Source organism: Denticeps clupeoides, chromosome 8 (assembly GCF_900700375.1).
Source record: "Denticeps clupeoides chromosome 8, fDenClu1.1, whole genome shotgun sequence".
Lineage (NCBI taxonomy): Eukaryota > Metazoa > Chordata > Actinopteri > Clupeiformes > Denticipitidae > Denticeps > Denticeps clupeoides.
The window spans coordinates 22,422,726-22,441,041 of record NC_041714.1 but is presented as its reverse complement, the minus strand read 5'-3'; the positions used below and the strand labels follow the sequence as shown (position 1 = coordinate 22,441,041).

Below are 18,316 nucleotides of genomic sequence, written 5' to 3'. Positions count from 1 at the left end.
CCGCTGCCGCGCGCGGGATGTATTTGGGTAAATTAACTTAGCATAAAGCGCTCCCAGGCCTGCGGACGCCGAGCGGCGGGTCCGTACCCGCCGAGCGGCGGCCATCTTTGGCGGCGGGGCCCAATTAGGCCCAAAAGCCTCGCGACTGTCTAACGGCTTCCTGATGGTGTAATTACGCAGCGCCGCGCTCACTGGCGGCCGAACAGCGGGAGAAATTGGGAAAACCGGCGATGTGCGACGACAATGCGGCCACCGCGTCGCAAACACAAAGTGCTCATTTGGGTTTTTTTTTTTCTCCATTTTTCGCATGTTTAATAATTGCATTCTCGGAAAGCGATGGCAGAGTGCGGATGCAGACCAACGTCCATCTTTTTAAATACAGGCTTTCTCAGGTCTCCGGTGAGAGAGAGAGAGAGAGAGAGAGAGAGAGGGCAAAGGTCAGAATCAGGTTATTAAGCTCATGAATACGCTGGTTGGCGGTGAACATTTATTATCTAGTTTTTTTATGGTTGCCGGTTCGAACCCCGAGCCGACGACTTCAGATGAGCGACTGTAACCCGCAACTGGCAGCAGAGCGGTTCCACTTCACAGAATGACTTGCGGTGATGGAAGGGAAGGAAATCTGACAGCCGTGAGGACGCCGTGATGAAGCCGTGGGTCAGAACCGATGCTGACGGAATAAACAGAACAGCTGGATTTCGGGTGAATAGGGACATTTGTTCTAAATGATTGTACTGGGCTTGATTTACTAAAGTTACAGAAGATCTAGAATGTTCAGGTTCCGGGAATGGCCATGATTTTGTTAAATAAGAACGGAGTTTCTGGAACATTAAGTGTGAAGTTATTGTCACATGTGATACACAACAGCACAGGACACGGTGCACACAGTGAAATTTGTCCTCTGCATCTAACCCATCACCCTGAGTGAGCAGTTGGCAGCCATGACAGGCGCTCCTGATTACGGGGCCACTTCCTTAACCGCTAGGCCACCACTGCCCCAGTTATGTTTCAGTAATAAACGTTCTCCAGGCTCACGTTACTTTGACCTTGAATCCTCAGTACAATTACTATATTTGGTGTAAATATATAGCCTATATAGTACATATATGTAATATAATTAGTGAATTATGTAATATAAAAACTAAATAGCATCATGCCCTCTGTTAGTGAAAAAGAAGACAAGAAAGAGAACAGCAACTCATTACAGTTTATTAGAGTTTAACATGCTGAAGTCAAACGGTACAGAAGAAATGTTGAGGTAACAAGGAAGCAAACTGCATACACACACACACACACACACACACACACGAGGCCCTTCTCCTTCTGTTCATTCCCTCCAGCTGAAGGTAACGGATGGAATTCTATCGAGACCTCTACAAGCAGCAACGTCCTTCAGGAGGGGAAGAGAGGTCCGGCCAATCAAAACTCTCCCGACTCTACACCCCATACTCACCAGCATACGGGTCTAGAGCAGAATCATGTGGAACAGAGACACCAGTAAGCTGTACAGGGCTCCAGTCTTATTCTAGGTGTGTGCCAAACACACACACACACACACACACACACACACACATACACACACACACACACACACTGCGGATCAGGTATCAAATTCAGAATGCAGAATTTATCCATATCCTGTTGCCGTCGTTTAAAGACTTCTCCTCATCTTCCAGAACCAGCTGACTGTCTCAACAACGGACACCGAAGATTCATTAATGCAGAAGAATTTCATTAATTCATCCAAAAGCATGTGGTCACTGATAATAAAGCAACTTCAGAACTACTCACAACCTTCTCATTACATTAACTTTACTTAATTTAAATAACGAGAGCGGGGCTCTGGACATGAATTAAAACAACATTGGTTGAGCTAGGACGCGCGCACACACACACACACACACACACACACACACACAGAAAACAAAAACACTGAACAGAAATACTGAAGTCCACAACATCAACGTTTAAAAGAAGTTTATAAGTACGTCTATATAATTCAGAAAGGAAGGTACTGAAGAGTCCCACCGGCGGTTCTCAGTGAGCGCCATCTGCCACGTAGCGCTTCCTTCCATTTGACAGAACTAGAGAAAGTGCCGGAACATTTCCAAACCTCAGCTACGCTTAGTGCAACGGAGCAAACCACTGCAAACCAGCCTCTTAGCAGAGCGGGCGTGGCTCAACAGGAAACACACTTTACTCCATCCGAATCTGATCTGGTCTCTCGTCTCATGTTAGTGTTGTGAAAATCACTGCTGCCGAGTTGTATCTTAATGCGACTGGACATAAAATGCACGTCGTATAAAGAACCAAAAACAGACACGTGTCCCTTAAATCCTACACAGTTCCCTTATTCTTATACTTCTGCATGAATATCCATCCCTTATTTCCAAACCTGTACCAGTTATATGAACACGTCATCATCTATCAGTCAGGGGGGAAAAGAAATAAAGTGATTTTTACAAGTCCAGTGTTTTACAAGATCAGGTTGGAGGAAGCTGAACCTTTGAACCCAGCAGAGCCTGGATTTGCTGCTGAGGATGGGTCAGGTTGGTGGGTCGGGTCAGGTCAGGCAGCGGCCTGCTGCTTCCCTTGTCTAAGACTGGCTTAGTAACAACAGAAATGTCCTAATTAAAACCAGTCAATTGGAATAATTGAAGAGAGGAAAAAGCATCAAACACCACTCCAGCAGGGCAGACCACCTTTATCTTTGGTTAATAAATAATCTGAAAATGGTGTTAAAACTCTGGAGGAAACCCGTCGGGAGGACTCCTCCATCATAAACGTTGACAGCAGCAGAGCTGGTGGTGAGTGACTGGGTGCCGAGGTGTGACGCGGAGGGGGACGGGGGGACAGCAGCGCAAGAGGAAGGACCAGGCAGCATGGACACCACGACACGCCTACACAGCAAACAGGTTGTCCTCAGGCTGCTGCACCTTTTTAGTGGCCGCTGGAGTGGCACTGGTCACCGTGGGAAGGCTGTCACTCGGGGGCGAAGGCAGGCCAGGGGTCACTTCAGCTGCTTTGGCCCGCTCCTCCAGAAACTTGTCGAACTCTGAGTAGGAGAGAACCATTATCATGATATTCACATTAAGGTCATTCACAATGAAATTTATTATAAATGGGATTATTCTATTTTTCAGTTGAATCTTGAATAGTGCAATGGTTTTGGGTTCTTAAATGTTCCTAAAAGTGCTTTTATATCGATCTTGTTGGTCCCTAATTCTGTATCTGAAGTCTTTTTCCGAAATTCACTTTGATCCAGTCCCACAATGAGATTTCCCAGGACGCACCATTTCACCGTCTATAGCTTTAAATGCTAATGAGGAGGAGAGAGGCGGGACTAGGAGGAGAGTGGCCAATAGAAGTTGAAATGATGTCATCAACACCGACCAACTGGTTCGTCAAAGTCTCTCTGGGTTGAAAAAGCATGAGAAACGGGAGGTAACCTTTCCCCTTATGACATCATAAGGGGACAAATTCCAGATCCGACCATCTGAGCTGCCGCTGTCTGAATGGTGAAGCAGGACGACCAAAACACTCTTTACACATATCGCCATTTCTAGCCACTGCAGGACCACAGACAGGCTTGGGGACTTGTATTAACGTTAAATCAAATAACGGTGCTCTGGCATCTAATAAATGCTGTAAGCGTAATAATCCAGGCATTTAAAAAGAATATTTTAATATGTTAATGACACGCCTCTTTTGATCCTCCTTTTGCTCGCATGACAATGAATTGCCTCTCTCCTCCAGAATGTGACCTGTCATTGATGTACTGACAGTTCGTTGGGGAGGTTTTCTGCACCGAGGGGACGTGGACAGGCAGAGGAGCAAAAAGTGCATTTACACACACAGATAATACCTTCACTGGTCACGCCCTCTTCAGCGCCATCTCCTTTCTTCAGGCACGCCGAGAAAGGGAAGAACAGAGGAAAAACAAATCAAAACCAGAGCGGTCACGATAGCACGAAGGAGATGGGTCAAAGGTCACCCTCATGAGCCTTGTTCACATTGTAGCATCAGAATGTTTAATGAATCACTCTGTGTTCACTAATTTCTCAAACATTAAACAAGATTATTGTAGTTTTTTGTCAATTTGTGATCCTCTGACCTAGCCAGAAACCTCCATAAATACCTGCATGGGAATGACAGACCTTTAGAGGTAAAAGCATCAGACCCTGCATCCATGCGGCTCTGTCTCTGGTTAAATCTGTTTAATGAACGAGTCATTTCTATTGCAGATGCTGTAATGCGAACGACATTGGGGACAACAAATCAGGGGACACAAGACCCTCCCTTCATTCTCACATCGCACATATACACTCCAGAACGTCCACAACACACAAATCAGACCAAACCCTGTTCAAAACTCCACGAACATGCAGAGGTCAGGTTCCCGACAAGGGACTGATGTGAATCAGATGCCTTTCTTTATCGCAGTTCCCTCCAGAACTGTGGATTAGCGAGTTAGAACAGATGAAACACTCCAACTCCACATGCGTGTGATTATTGCAGAGCACGTTGTGCTGCCCCCTTTGGGATAGGAGAGAAAACTGCCCCTTATTTACAGGCAGGCGTGAGAGCAAGTTAACAGAAAGGGATGTGAATGGTTAACTGAGGGGTTAATGAGTGACACTCGGGGAAGAAAGGAAGGAGAAGAACAAAACCGCAAACTGCAGATGAAAAGGGAAACGAAAAGAAAGACTTCTCACCACGTCAGTACAGAGCCACTCCTCTATGTCATCCATGACAGAGGACTGGGCAACAGAAACCTGTGGAGCGTAGTCATGGAAACCACCCCCATAACAAAAAAAAAAAATGCAAAAAAGGGGGGAGAAAACAAAGCAAAAAAAAATAAAATATCTGCATATCTTCACTTACAAACGAAAAACACACAAAGCGCTGCAGAGATGGGGGAAAAACAAACAAAAAAAAAAAGGAGATGGAGAAGAGACAAGAATAAACATGAAGGAATCCCCAGTGGGATGGCGGTCAGAGTCATCAACAGAAAAACCTCAAATCACATGACAGGACACACACACACACACACACACACAGCAGATACCATCATCATCATCATAAACAGGAAACTGACACTCAGATTCCTGCAGTGAACAGTGATACAGCAGGAACATTTTGAAATATTTACTTTTTGTACAGAAGTGCTTTTTCTGAAGCGTTAAATTAAACCCCCAGCAAGGCAGGAAGTACCAACACAAACACCAGAAGAGGGTGCCAAACTTCAACTTCGTATCTCCACGGGGGTCCTGGAGAGCACCGGTCCTGTGCAGTTTAGTTCTTTGCTTGCTCCACCACACAATTATGAGTTTTGCTTTTATTTAGGTCTCGTTGGTCCCCTAATACTGTAGCCTCTTGGTGCAGAATTCCAGCCACTTTGATCCAGTCCCGCTATGAGATTTCCCAGGACGTGCCGTTTCACCGTCTGTAGCTTTGAATGCTAATGAGGAGGAGAGAGGCGGGACAAGGAGGAGAGTGGCCTATAGAAGTTGAAATGATGTCATCAACCCCATCCACCAACCAGAATGTTTGGTGCAGACAGGAAGTCGTGTCGGCGTTTTTCCCCAAAAAATAAAATGAACCCGCTGGTTCTTACGTGACAGAACTAAAAAATACTTTTGTGCTCATATCACAGAGCAACTGCAGTGCTTCACACATTTGGAAGCCATGACGGTCGGTGGAGATCATGTTTTAGGGGAGGGGCGGGAAATTCTCTGGGTAGAAAAAGCATGAGAAACATTTCCCCTTATGATGTCATAAGGGGACAAATTCCAGATCCGGCCATCTGAGCTGCTGGTGAAGCAAAATAAATTCTTTACACCGACCGCCATTTCTAGCCACTGCTGGACCATAGACAGGCTCTGGGACCTCGTATTAATGTTAAATCATCTCACAAAGTGAAAATTTCATAATAGGGGACCTTTAAGGACAAGTTGGTAGGTCAAAGAGGTTAAATCGTGTGTGCCTTCCAAAATTAGGGTCTGAGGCATAAAATATAAAAAGTTATAGAGTTCTCACCCCTGCTGTGTTCTGCTGTTTCACCTCCAAGGTCGGAGCTACTCCACCTGCAGCCTGAGTGTCTTCAAAAAGCGCACTAAAACAAACACACAGTCAAGTAAAGGGTAATGTGTGGTGAGGCAATGGTTGTGCAAGTGATTGTGAGCATGTTTAGTTTATGGTGGTCACGTGGGTCTTGGGTCTTACTTCCTGGAGGTAGGTACGTTGCCAGTTCGTGTCTGAGCGAACACGTCGAAGTCGTCTTGCTGCTGGCGGCTGTTCAGGGTGCCCAGGGTGCCGCTGACGCTCTCTGAGTCCATATCTGAGGAGGGAGGAACCATCAGCTGACCAATCTGGGCGTAGTTTACAACTGACGTGTCACCAAATGACATTTTGAATCTGCAGATTTCATACCGCCATGGTGTCCTGACAGGTGACAGGTCAGTGGCAGATGTCTCGGTGACTCACCCAAATGAGCGAGTCGGGAGGAAAGGGTGCCTGGCGATGAATGGGCGGGGCCTGTGGATGGGTGTGTCCCACTTATCATGGGCGTGACCACTGCAGGGGACCCAGGTCCAAGGTCAATCAGGTTGTCTTCCGTCGCCTCGCTGAGCACCTGCGGTGACACAGCACCGACACACACACACACACACACACACACACACACACACACTCTCAGCCTCGGAGCAAACCCCCTCCCATGTGACAGCCCAGACAGTGTAGACATTTGCATTAAGTGAGATTAGAACCTGAAACCAGTGCAATGATGCAGTGCAAATTAAAGAGGAGAGTAAATTACTGTGAAATTAAATAAAAATGAACACGTAAACCAATAAATCTGATGCACATCGAACAACCTTAAATCCCTTTTCACCCCTGATAGGACAGCCTCTCCCAGCTGAGCTGTGGCTGTCCTACATCACAGCTGCAGCTACGGAACACTACAGGAACACGGGGAACTGGGGTTCCGTACGTGAAGTCAGCGGTTAACGCCGATGTAGGGCAGCCATGACTATGACTGGAGACACAGAAATGGGCGTGGCTCGGTCAGCGACTGAGACTGCAGCGGCAAGCCGGTGGGATCCGAAGCCCTTCGCTGAGCGAAGGGAGGCTCAGAGGAGTCAGGGGGAGGAGGGAGGCGTAGAAGGGGGCGGGGCATAGGAGGACAGGCAGCATTCGCAAGCAGGGAGGCGGAGAAACGGTCCGTCCTGCCCAGGGATTCAGAGTGGAAACACGCCCATACACCAGCCAGCCATGTTTCAACACCGCTGCGGCTCATGACAAGGCAAACACTACTGGGATGACCTTCATACTTGCCTGCCTCAGCTAGCAATGAACGCCACACACACACAAAGAAAAACACAGAAAAGGAAAAACACGATAAATCATATAAACATGCGTCCAGCGGCTCTGCTGTGTGCAGCAGGTACATCAGAGACTACAACGGTGCGTCCGCTTTACAGGAACTACAAGACAGTCGGGGGGATGAGCACCGGGCAGGTGGAGACGAGGACAAAGACGAAAAAGAAAATACAACAACGATGGCGACGACAAAACCAGTGCCCATGCACCGCATTTCGGCACGTCAGCAGTGACTGTGCGCGCTGTGGCAGTTCGGGCCAAATGGGTGCAAACTTACTCCGTTATTGACTCCCTGTGCACTCCGACCAGACCGGAACCGCTCGTATCTAAAGACACCAGAACGAACTGTCAGGACAGGGTCATTTTACATATTTACTGATGCAAGGTGGTTGTTAAAATAATCAGGTTCACGTTCAACATTCAAACCTTTAAACTCCTGGATAATATTCACGGCATTCACAATTTGATGTAGTCATGGTTTATGGTGCCGTAAGGTTCTCCTCAGAGGACAATACACAAATACAGCCAGGAGCCAGGGATGGCTGCAACAGGCAACATTTATATTTACCTTTGTGTTTAGTGCACTTGCATCAAAGAAAACGACGTTAACCTTCAAGAAATTTATTATAGAATTATAATAAATTTGTTATAGAATTTATTGATCCACAAATGGAATATTCCAATAATGAGCATGATCAGAGATCACCTGATGATGATTTGTGCTCCACAATTTAACATTTTTTAAAAATGCATTGCTGATTGCAATGACCTATTCTTGTGCTTTAGCTTTGCATTCACTCAAGCTCCATTGGTAAAGCCTTAAAAAAGGCAGAATATCGATGAATCAACAAGAATTGTGTTGGTATATCACATGGACATGCATGGTGGGAGGAAACCTTCTGTTAACAGTTCAGATCACAGTGTTGCATACCTCTCGTATCTGAGGAAGATGTTGTTAAGGTCGTCATTAACGTGCAGCAGCTCCTCAGTCACCTCCTCGTTGGAGACGCGCGAGATCAGCTCCACGATTCTCTGCTGCATCGCCCTGCAGGTGCGGTTCAGCTCCTGCACGGAGAACAGCCTCGCTCAGCACCCGAGCCCCGCCTCCCCCACACCAGCAGCCCGGCAAAAACTCCGCCTGCTTCACCTGCAGCAGCTCGTGGTCCGAGGGATCCTCCTGTCCTGGCACCATCTCGGTCAACATCTCCGACATGACTTTAGCGTTGCCCCGCACAATGTCCAGCTCGCTGCGCAGCCGACAGATCTGCTCGAGAAGACAGGGACAAATAAAGGACAGCTCTTTACTCAGAGCCACTGCTCTGGGCCAGTGGTGGCCTAGCGGTTAAGGAAGCGGCCCCGTAATCAGAAGGTTGCTGCCAAGGTGCCACAGAGCAAAGCACCGTCCCCACACACTGCTCCCCGGGCACCTGTCATGGCTGCCCACTGCTCACTCAGGGTGATGGTTAAATGCAGAGGACACATTTCACTGTGTGCACCGTGTGCTGTGCTGCTGTGTATCATTAATCATTCAAGGAAGCGGTTTGACGAGGACGGTGGCTCTGTTTTTCTGCCATGGCAGCTCACGTCCCTCGATTGGACCGGACATCGGGTTTACCAGGTAAGTAAAGATCATCTCGCGCACCTGTTCAGCATTGGGCGTGATCGGTCCCGCCATGTGGACGTTGGGCATCTGAGGGACGGAGTGGCCGGGCGGAGATGTGACGGGGGGTGGCTGGGATTTGGGCTGGGGCGGGGCACTGTACTTATTTAGTACCTGGTCACCCTCCGGGCCGGTCTGTAGCTGTGGGCGAAAATGAACCAGAGACTCGACATCAGACCGCCGCCCCGTTGCTCGCGCTCGCGCAGGCGTATAGAGCGGGCGGAGCTAACCCGCTGTGGCGTATGGATGGGAGACAGCGTCTGCAGGTCCGACATGGGGAACTCCACCCCTTTCCTCTTCAGCTCCTCGTAGATGTGCACCACGCCGGTCAGGTCCGGGCTGCTCCTGAACGCGTCGGCCCACGCCTTCGTGAGAGAGGGCGGAGCATAAACCAGGCTGAAACTCGGAAAAACCAAACTATGTCTTCTATGTTCTCTCTACGTGGGAGAGGTTTTCAAGTAAGAATTTCATTGTGCTCTGTACGCTGTACTTTGTACATATGACAATAAACTTCAACCTCAACTAATTTCCTTTAAGGAGCCCGTGACACACCGGAAACGAGTTACTATGCACAACACATAAAACAAAAGTGCTCCATAAACTCCTGACCCTCCGCACGTAACCCGAAGCCCGGCAGGTAACCGGACCGCATCCGTGCCAGCGAGCCTGGGCGGCAGGTCGCGGGCGAGCTGCTTTCGCCGAAACGCACCTGAACGAGGGCGAGCACCTTGTCCTGTACGATGGCAGGGGGGTTGTTCTTGGGGGAGATGATTTTCACCATCACCCCGTCGATGAAGTCCCGCGTGGTGACCAGAGCGTGGAAGCGGTAGCCGCAGTTCTTCACACACGTCTCCAGGACCTGACGTGGCGGAGGAGAGGGAGGATCAGCGCGGCACAACCACAAGCAGCCTTCGTTTACAAATGATTTATGCGAGCGCGTGGCTACCGTCAAGGTCAGCATTACTTCTCTGTAGTTCCGGTTGCCATTCAGACGCTTTTTAATGGCCCTTAGAGCATCCTTGGGTCTACGTGACAGAGAGAACAGTGGCGCATTATGGTAAGAAAATGGGGGGATCAGAGACGAGTGCTGCCAATCCAAACCGGTCACCCACCCGTCCTCGGTTTCGTTGATGATGTCGCATATTTCCATGTTCAGCGTCCAGTCCTCGGCCTGCAGCGAGCCGTCGGTGGCTTTCTCTGAGGAGCACAGACATGGTTTATACCCACCGATAACATTCATTCCAGGAACAATCGACACAAATGCAGCTGCAATGGAGTCGAACAGAAACTGAGGCGAGAAAGGCGACATTCGCAGCCCTCTGCTCGTTACTGATGGTGGACATTTTGAGCAAGACGGTCCTGCTGTGGCCCGATTGTTCACTGTACCCATCGTCCGTCCTGCATGTGCCATCATAGAGACACACCGGTCGCATCACCAGAAGACCTGAACACTTTGTGCAGCTGACGGAGCTCAGAGACGTAAACACCATGTCGTTTAGCAAGACAATATATGTATGATATTTTTCTTCATTTCGGACCGTATACTGTCACGCAATCTAAGGGTAAAAAAAATATACATATATATTTATATCGAGTCTTGGTGCCGCTCCTACCCAACAGCAGCTTAGCATTACTAGCCATGCTAACGCTAGCTCGTTAGCCTTCGTGGCCGCATTATAGCGCGAATAAAACCTATTCGCTAAATACATAAGTTGGGAAAAAGCCCACGCATCGCAACAACAGTTCAGTACAGGAGCGCGGAGCAGACCGTACCGATGCACTGGCCCACCGGAGTGCTGAACGGGTTTCCCAGTAGGAACTCCATCTTGACAACAAACCAGCTCACGGCTCAGGGCGGAGAAAAGTGCGGAGGCCACGCCCCTTCCGGAATCTCATTGGTTGTCGTGTTGAAAGAGGGAACGCGATTCGATGAACACACTGCCAGTCAAAAACAGTTCCTTATTTATTTATACAGCTTTTATTCCTACATAAAATAACGCTTGACAGGTTTCAATACAAATGTCATTACCATGCCAAAAAATACTAACGTTACCGTAAACGCTTCTTATATTAAACAAAAGCATACGTAAAAAGACAACGGTTTAAATACATTGATCGCAACTTTTTACCATTACACCAGGTGAAATCTAAGAGAAACCTTGAATTCTTTCCAAAGTCAAGCGTTCATTGGTGGAATTATCTCTGTTTCCCTCAGCAGTGTTAAACGGCGAGTTTCTGTGGTCTGTGGTCCCCCCTCCACACACAGTCTTGCGTTTCTGCGCTCAGTCCTGCAGGAGTTTGCGTTTGACCGTACAGCTCTCAGAGGACAGCTGCACAAACAGAGCTCCCGCCGCTGAGCGCGCTCGCAGCTCGTACATGTCGTAGTCGTGAGCCCACTCCACATTGCCCCAGCGCTGGATCTGTAAAAGAGTAACATCTCGTACTAAGCAAAGAAAACGAAATGAGACAATTACTAAAGGCCTCACAATTTTGAGATGATAGTTATCTGTAGGCTGTGTCCTGATGCAGAACCACAGTTCTAAACGAGAGGAACGCCTTCTGTTGATCTGCGTCCCAGTGTGAGAGTGCGAACAGTCAAAGGTGCCTTGGAATAAGCAGAAGCGCGGCGAACCTGGTACTCCTCCTCCAAACGAGACAGTAGCACCGCCTGCTCCACGCTCAGGTGTCTGTCGACCAGTCCGAGGGACAGAACCACGGACTTCAGCTGAGTGATCACGTACTCCAGGCCTACAGACAGCGGTGAGAACAGCAGTAGTCACAAACCACAGGTCCAAAGCTAGCAAGTTGTCCCAAGATCAGGGGTCTCCAAACTTTTACCCAGTGAAAGCATCCCAGAGCAACTCCGGTTTCAAAACTTAATTTACGACCAAAAAGATCACACAGAACACATACTGTGTAGGAAAGATTTAAATTCACTTGTTCACGTTGCATTCAATGTATTTCAATATTTCAAAAGGCTTTTTATTTTTAACAATAGACAATGGAAATAGCAATAGAGTCTTATTTTTACAGTCCTGGCATAAAGATTCTGCTACCGTGGTCTCTTTAATTATCCCGCCATCGGTGAATGGGTCAGGATGCGCGCCACTTTAAAAAAGTTTTTGAACACGGCTCTTTTACATTCTCTTTGCAGAGGCTGCTTCTCACTGGAAAGAGAAGTTGCTGCCACGCTCGTTTTTTGATCGAAAGAAAGGTTTTAAATCAAATTTGTGTTAGATAGTTGATTTCTTGGCGAGCCACTGGCAAACAGAGTGAGCCCTGCAACTTGCAAGTCAAAGGTACCTGTGAGCGACCAGAAATTATAAGAGAGCAGATGCTGACGAAAGGTCTCCTTCGTTTCTTCTGGGATACTTGGACCCATTATATCTGAAGATGAGCCAATGACAACATTGTACCTAAAATACAAAGCAGATGGTGGTAAATAATACTTCAAAAGTGAAATTCATACATTTTAAAGCATTGAAAATCAAGTCTGCATTGGAGCCCTGCAAATAAATACCTTTTCTCAATCCAGGCCATCACAGGGTCCCACTCATTCTTCTGAAGCTCAACCAGACCAGGAGGCTCTTCCACTCTGTAGCTGTAGACACAAACGAAACCACAGCCAGTCACACGTTCATCTGGCCTCATCATATTTTCAGATGCAGAACAATACCGTCAGAAAGCACAGCGCACCACACAGTGTCTGTCTCTAAAAACTTCAGAGCTGCTGAGATCATCTGGACCTGATTGCGCTGGGTAGGGTTGTCCAAGGCAGTGTTGCACAGAGTGGTCTGGTGGGGGAAAAACGTTTAGAATTAGAATACCATCGTAAAAGCACGCAGGGAAGAAACAATTCACTACTTAAAAAGTCACATGGACGACACGCACAGCACAGAATCTTCTGGTTCGGTCAGTCTCACCATGTGCATCGTGTAGAACTTGAGCGTGTCTTTCTGAGCGTCCCATTCCGTCGCCACGGCAATGGCCAAGGCTTCATTCGGTACCGTGAACAGTTTTCCTCCAGGGGTTCTCAACTTCCGCCTGTCCAGACTGATCTCAAACAGCCCGCCTGCAGGAAATTCCCGTACTCCATCAACATACACACATAATGTCGCTTACATCGGATCTCATCGAATAAAGTTCTTTTTACCGTCGCCTTGTGAGATACTGACATCTTTGTAGAACTTCTTTCTCTCTGCGGGGAGCAAAAAAAATGTATTCAGTCCACCTCTTGTTCTCAGTGACACAATGTTCATCCGCCATGAGATTTTCTGGGGTGCTTGTCTTGGGTACTGAGCTGCTGGTGGGCGGGGTTGGTGCCGCCCCTTTCAGTGACGTCACGGAACAGTATTTCTACCGGTACATTTACTTTCATGGTTCAGAACACCGAAATATCGATACCGTTGTGCTATAATCGAGCCACTACTGATACCAACTTGGTATCGATAGTATCGATATTTAGGATCGACCCGGACATCCCTAATGCACAGTCTATGACAATGTGTTATTGAAGCAGATTTTCTGAGAAACGTCAGAATGTAAATTGCATGTGTACGATCATTTTAAGTTGCTGGTACGACACTTCAACGTTTGGCAACACTGGAAAAAACACCCACCTGCTGCGGCAGTGGAGTACGATGCGTTCTGAAAGAAAGGTGTCCGACCAAGACTACGACCTTCATGTCTGACAGCAAGAGGCAAGAGCGTCGGAGCGACCCCACCACGAACTCTCACAAGTCGTCCCCACATCATGGAAAAATGTCGGGGAATTATTAAACGCTTTAAACGGTGTAAATGCGGACGACCGTGAACACACTAGTGAGTAAATATATGGACAAGTCAGTACGGAGCTCTAAACACATTGATGTAATTTCTCAAAGGTTAAAGCAAAAGCCCAGCGCCTCAAATTCCAGCAAGCCACCATGCTGTTGACCTTCCGGATATGACGAAACACCGCCGTGTGCGACTGCATTGTGGGAAATGCAGTTTTACAGGAACAGCTTCGAACAACTTCGTTATTCAAATGATCTATTTGTCAATTGATCGATTTGTCTAGATATATACCTATCTAGACAAATTATTCAGAAAGTTGACATACACATGAAATTTACAAAATGTTATTACTTGAAATTACTTGGTATTCTGAACAGCGGTATTACGCCAATCTAAGGTCTCTGACGTTTTTAAGAGTACGGTGTTAATTCTTTTAAAAAGTGTTTTTGTTTTGTTTTTGGTGTATTTTAAGTAGACGTTGTATTCACTTTGTGACACATTTTATATAGAACACTTAATCAGTAAAACTCTGTTCAGAAGTAAATGAGCTGAAACGGCATAAACGTCAGTAATTACGTGACGCCAGGGAACTACATCCGCAAATTACCCATCATGCGTTTCGGGAAATGGTCCAATCGCCGGCGAGCTTTTTGAAGGCGTGACCTGCTCCGTGCTGCGTCGAGGCTCGCCCACTTCCAAGCTGGGGAGCCAGCGCTGTCGGCGGCTTGTTTTCACGCCGATCCATGTCCGCTGGGCCCCTGCCCTCGGCGGCGAGTGACTCGGGAAGGCGCCGTCGCGGCTCTGGCCGGAGTTCCGGGCGGTCAATGTAATGCCGGTCCGCGCCGGCCCCCTCCGCAGCTCCCTCATGGCCCTCCAGTCCTCGGCCTCGCTTGTTCCGCCGCCCCCGATCCACACGCAGCAGCCCGGCGCGGTCACCTCGCTGCTGTACAGCGGCTCCCGCTTCCGCGGCCACCAGAAGAGCAAGGGCAACTCGTACGACGTGGAGGTGGTGCTGCAGGTAATCGGCTCCGGGTCCCGGGTCCGGCCTGCGGTGCTGCCGTGGGTCCGGCCGGCTGTTACCTGGCGTGTGTTTAAAGAACACGTCACTTCACGTCACGTCACGGCTCTCTGTGTGTGTGCTTGGGGTTGGAAATGTGGTTTAAAAACCTCCGTTCCCAGTGTGACTCCAGGGAGTTCCTGTTCTCTTTATTTTCCCAGCACGTCACCATGGAGGACTCGTATCTGTGCGGGTACCTGAAGATAAAAGGGCTGACGGAGGTGAGCTGCTGCCCTGACGGGCCGCGCCCGGCCCGCTCGCTGGCCCCCCGGCCCCCGGCTCACGTTCTGTTGGTTTGCAGGAGTACCCGACGCTGACCACGTTCTTCGCGGGGGAGATCATCAGCCCGAAGCGGCCCTTCCTCACCCGGAAGTGGGACGCAGACGAGGATGTGGACCGGAAGCACTGGGTAAGGCCGGACGCCGCCGCCGCTTCTGCTTCACGGCGGCCTGTTCGGCTGCTTTAACTCCTTAAATTGGGTTTCGATCTCCTCAGGGAAAGTTCCAGGCCTTCTACCAGTATGCCAAAACCTTCAACTCGGACGACTTCGACTATGAGGAGCTGAAGAACAGTGATTACATCTTCATGAGGTGGAAGGTGAGAGCCCTTCCCTCAACTGACCTTTGACCTGCGTCCCTGCTCTGTTTTCTGAGCCTGGGGTCATGGGGTCACAGGGTCTGTTCTGTAATTGCTCTAGCTTATTCCATCTTTCCAGACTGGAGGAGTGTCGGCCATTTTGAACATAATGGACGCCAATATTTTGTGACAATGACAAGGAACAAACTTTAAATATACGGCAGTTTTTAGAAGTAATCTTCGTATGTTTGTCCAATACGTTTTACTGTGAAATGTTCAAAGGCATCTGACAAAAAAATCATTTACATTAGAGTTTAGGGCCGGTTTTGAGAGCAGTGACACTAGGTAGCTGAACTGCATTAGGAGTGAAGGCCTAGTGGTTAAGGAAGCGGCCCCGTAATCAGAAGGTTGCTGGTTCGAATCCCGATCCGCCAAGGTGCCACTGAGGTGCCACTGAGCAAAAGCACCGCCCCCACACGCTGCTCCCCGGGCGCCTGTCATGGCTGCCCACTGCTCACCAAGGGGGATGGTTAAATGCAGAGGACACATTTCACTGTGTGCACCATGTGCTGTGCTGCTGTGCATCACAAGTGACAATCACTCCACTTTATACTTTATGATATTTCTGATTCCGCCACGCTCGTCCTTTTCGAGGGGATTTAGATCAGGTTGGACCTTTAGGAACTGACCCTTTAGTTAATGCTTCATTTTGCATGTAAAAAAGGATGGAAAGGGCCGAGGACAGTGGGGGCGGCCGGGTTCGAATGACACTGTCTCTGCCTCCCATGTGCAGGAGCAGTTCCTGGTCCCAGATCACACCATCAAGGACATAAGCGGCGCCTCGTTCGCCGGATTCTACTACATCTGCTTCCAGAAGTCCACCTCCACCATCGAGGGATATTATTACCACCGGAGCTCCGAGTGGTAACGGCCCCTTTTCTAACGGATTTGCGCCACCAGGGAGCGCTAGATCGTCACTAATCCGTCCAGAAAGAACTCTGAACGTTACAGTCGTGCATGCAAATCTTTCAGTCTGAATTTCGAATTCAAAGTCTTTATAGTAAAAACCTATTTCTCTACACTGCAGACAATTGTCCCTTTCAACTGTGAAACTGGTACTCTCTCTCTCTCTCTCTTTGTTTTTTTGCCCCATAGGCCAAACATTGTGGTTGTTTCTGGTGGATCTTTAGTTCAGGGACAATATGGATGGTGCCACCTAACCGTGCATCACATGTCTGGGAGCCTAAACACACATGCTAGCGCTAGCTGGGCTTCTGTAGTTCTCTCTTCACATGCCAACCAGCTTAGTGCCAACATTGTGCTCCGAAGAGCCCGTATGTGGTTCATCCCCCGCAATATGTTGCGTATTGTCGGAATCTCCACCGGACAAGTTCTAGATGCTTCTGTCTACGTCTGTCCCCCTGATCCACACGTATAATTATGTTTTTTTTTTGTATTATTTTAAGGTACCAGTCTCTGAACCTGACCCACATCCCCGAGCACAGCGTGGCCATCTATGAGTTCCGGTGACACGCGGCCTCGGCGCCGCCTAAGGACTTTGTGCTGCAGCCTCCCAGCGACTCGGTGACGGGGACGAGGCGCTGGAGCGCGTGGAAACCGCCCCCATCTAAACTAGTTTCCGATGGCAACGGACAGACTACGGACTGGCGGCAGCGGCGGCGAGCGTCACCGCCTGTCCGCCGCGGCGCGGATGCGTGGGGCCGCGGCCGGAGGGGCCCCGTGTGTGTTTTTAAAGTGTCTGGTTTTTAAAGCTGATCTTCACCGACTCTGCTGCTTGTGTTCGCACTGGTGTGGGCGTGGCTTCTCCAGCAGCTGCACTGGGCTTCGTTTGAGTTTTAGCTCTGGACGTGGACGGATGGACTCTCCAGGCGATGGACAGTATTGCTTTTTTGCTAAGAACACGTTGTATAGTGAACGGGGGCAACTTTATTTTGGAGTAAAGGCAAGACTTTAGTTTTAACGACGAATTTGCTGCGTGTGAGATGGTGTAAGATATTCGGGGAGTGTGTGTGTGTGTGTGTGTGTGTGAGTGTGAAATATGCTAAAGGTCATAGTTGCTTCACAGCGCTTCTCTTCTGAACCTCCTTTCACAGAACTGATTTTCCTCAAAGATCTTCTCCACGCCAGACATCCCCTAATGTGTCTAACTATGCAATGTGACGGCGGCTTCCGTGGTGTTGAAGAGAGACGTTTCACCGGAACCTTCTGTTGTGTTTAGTGTTTACTTTTATTTTCCTGCCTTTTGAGAGCAACATGCTTAACCTGATCCTGTCGTCTTCTTAAATACACAAGTGTGTGTGTGTGTGTGTGTGTGTGTGAGTATTTGAAACTGAGAGTGTGACCATGTACAGAGAGAGCTGGTGCACAGTAAAGCATATATGAACACAGTTTTTTGTGCCCTGTCTCATATCACTAGTCCTCACGGGACAACTTGGTTATATACTTTTGTGTGTGTGTGTATATACACGACTAAAAGTTGTGTATTGAGTCACAGAGGTATCTTCAGGTTACAATTTTGTGTTTGCATAGATTTATTAAAATGAAGTCAGTGAGATGCTGATCTGTAGGCCTGTTCACAGTCAGACAGCAACGTTGTGTAAAATAATGCTCTATATTAATATTAATTTTGAAGCTTTTGTGACTCTGAATCCCAAGTCACTTTCCATGTTTGAATGTAGGTATGATAAAAGCGGTAAATATCTGGGGCAGGTTTGGCATCGCACGTTTTAGGTGATCCAGTGCTGTGTGAAATGACATTTAGCTCCTTAATTTGATCTGTTTTTATGAAATGAATGAATCAGAAATCATCGTTTTCCAAAATGTAATTTTCAGTGAAACCTCAGCTT

At 48.3% G+C, this 18,316-nt stretch overlaps 3 protein-coding genes across 7 annotated transcripts; 1 reads left to right on the top strand and 2 right to left on the bottom strand.

The window, feature by feature from the left end:
* Positions 1-1,193: 1,193 nt before the first annotated feature.
* On the bottom strand, positions 1,194-10,969 carry tom1l2b (target of myb1 like 2 membrane trafficking protein b). Of its 5 annotated transcripts, none has more exons than XM_028989119.1 (16): positions 10,814-10,969; positions 10,153-10,237; positions 9,987-10,065; positions 9,750-9,899; positions 9,271-9,405; positions 9,023-9,181; positions 8,528-8,644; positions 8,312-8,445; positions 7,658-7,706; positions 7,336-7,344; positions 6,487-6,634; positions 6,226-6,340; positions 6,040-6,115; positions 4,716-4,775; positions 3,866-3,902; positions 1,194-3,055 (listed from the first exon to the last, which is right to left on the bottom strand). In XM_028989119.1, exons 1-16 carry the CDS (start codon positions 10,863-10,865, stop codon positions 2,901-2,903), a joined length of 1,560 nt encoding a protein of 519 aa, XP_028844952.1. In that variant the 5' UTR covers positions 10,866-10,969; the 3' UTR covers positions 1,194-2,900. The 5 variants fall into 5 exon arrangements, with proteins under 5 accessions (XP_028844952.1, XP_028844954.1, XP_028844955.1 ...); XM_028989121.1 differs by having other exon boundaries at positions 10,005-10,065; XM_028989122.1 differs by lacking the exon at positions 4,716-4,775.
* A 26-nt stretch (positions 10,970-10,995) lies between these two features.
* Positions 10,996-13,989, bottom strand: atpaf2 (ATP synthase mitochondrial F1 complex assembly factor 2). The gene is made up of 8 exons (XM_028989125.1): positions 13,660-13,989; positions 13,194-13,238; positions 12,964-13,112; positions 12,737-12,834; positions 12,561-12,641; positions 12,344-12,456; positions 11,673-11,788; positions 10,996-11,460 (listed from the first exon to the last, which is right to left on the bottom strand). The coding sequence occupies exons 1-8, from the start codon at positions 13,793-13,795 to the stop codon at positions 11,323-11,325; spliced, it is 876 nt and encodes a 291-aa protein (XP_028844958.1). The 5' UTR covers positions 13,796-13,989; the 3' UTR covers positions 10,996-11,322.
* Positions 13,990-14,467: 478 nt separating this feature from the next.
* On the top strand, positions 14,468-17,858 carry LOC114795947 (glucose-induced degradation protein 4 homolog). The gene is made up of 6 exons (XM_028989699.1): positions 14,468-14,834; positions 15,035-15,094; positions 15,175-15,282; positions 15,369-15,470; positions 16,243-16,373; positions 16,916-17,858. The coding sequence occupies exons 1-6, from the start codon at positions 14,646-14,648 to the stop codon at positions 16,977-16,979; spliced, it is 654 nt and encodes a 217-aa protein (XP_028845532.1). The 5' UTR covers positions 14,468-14,645; the 3' UTR covers positions 16,980-17,858.
* The last annotated feature ends 458 nt before the right edge of the window (positions 17,859-18,316 follow it).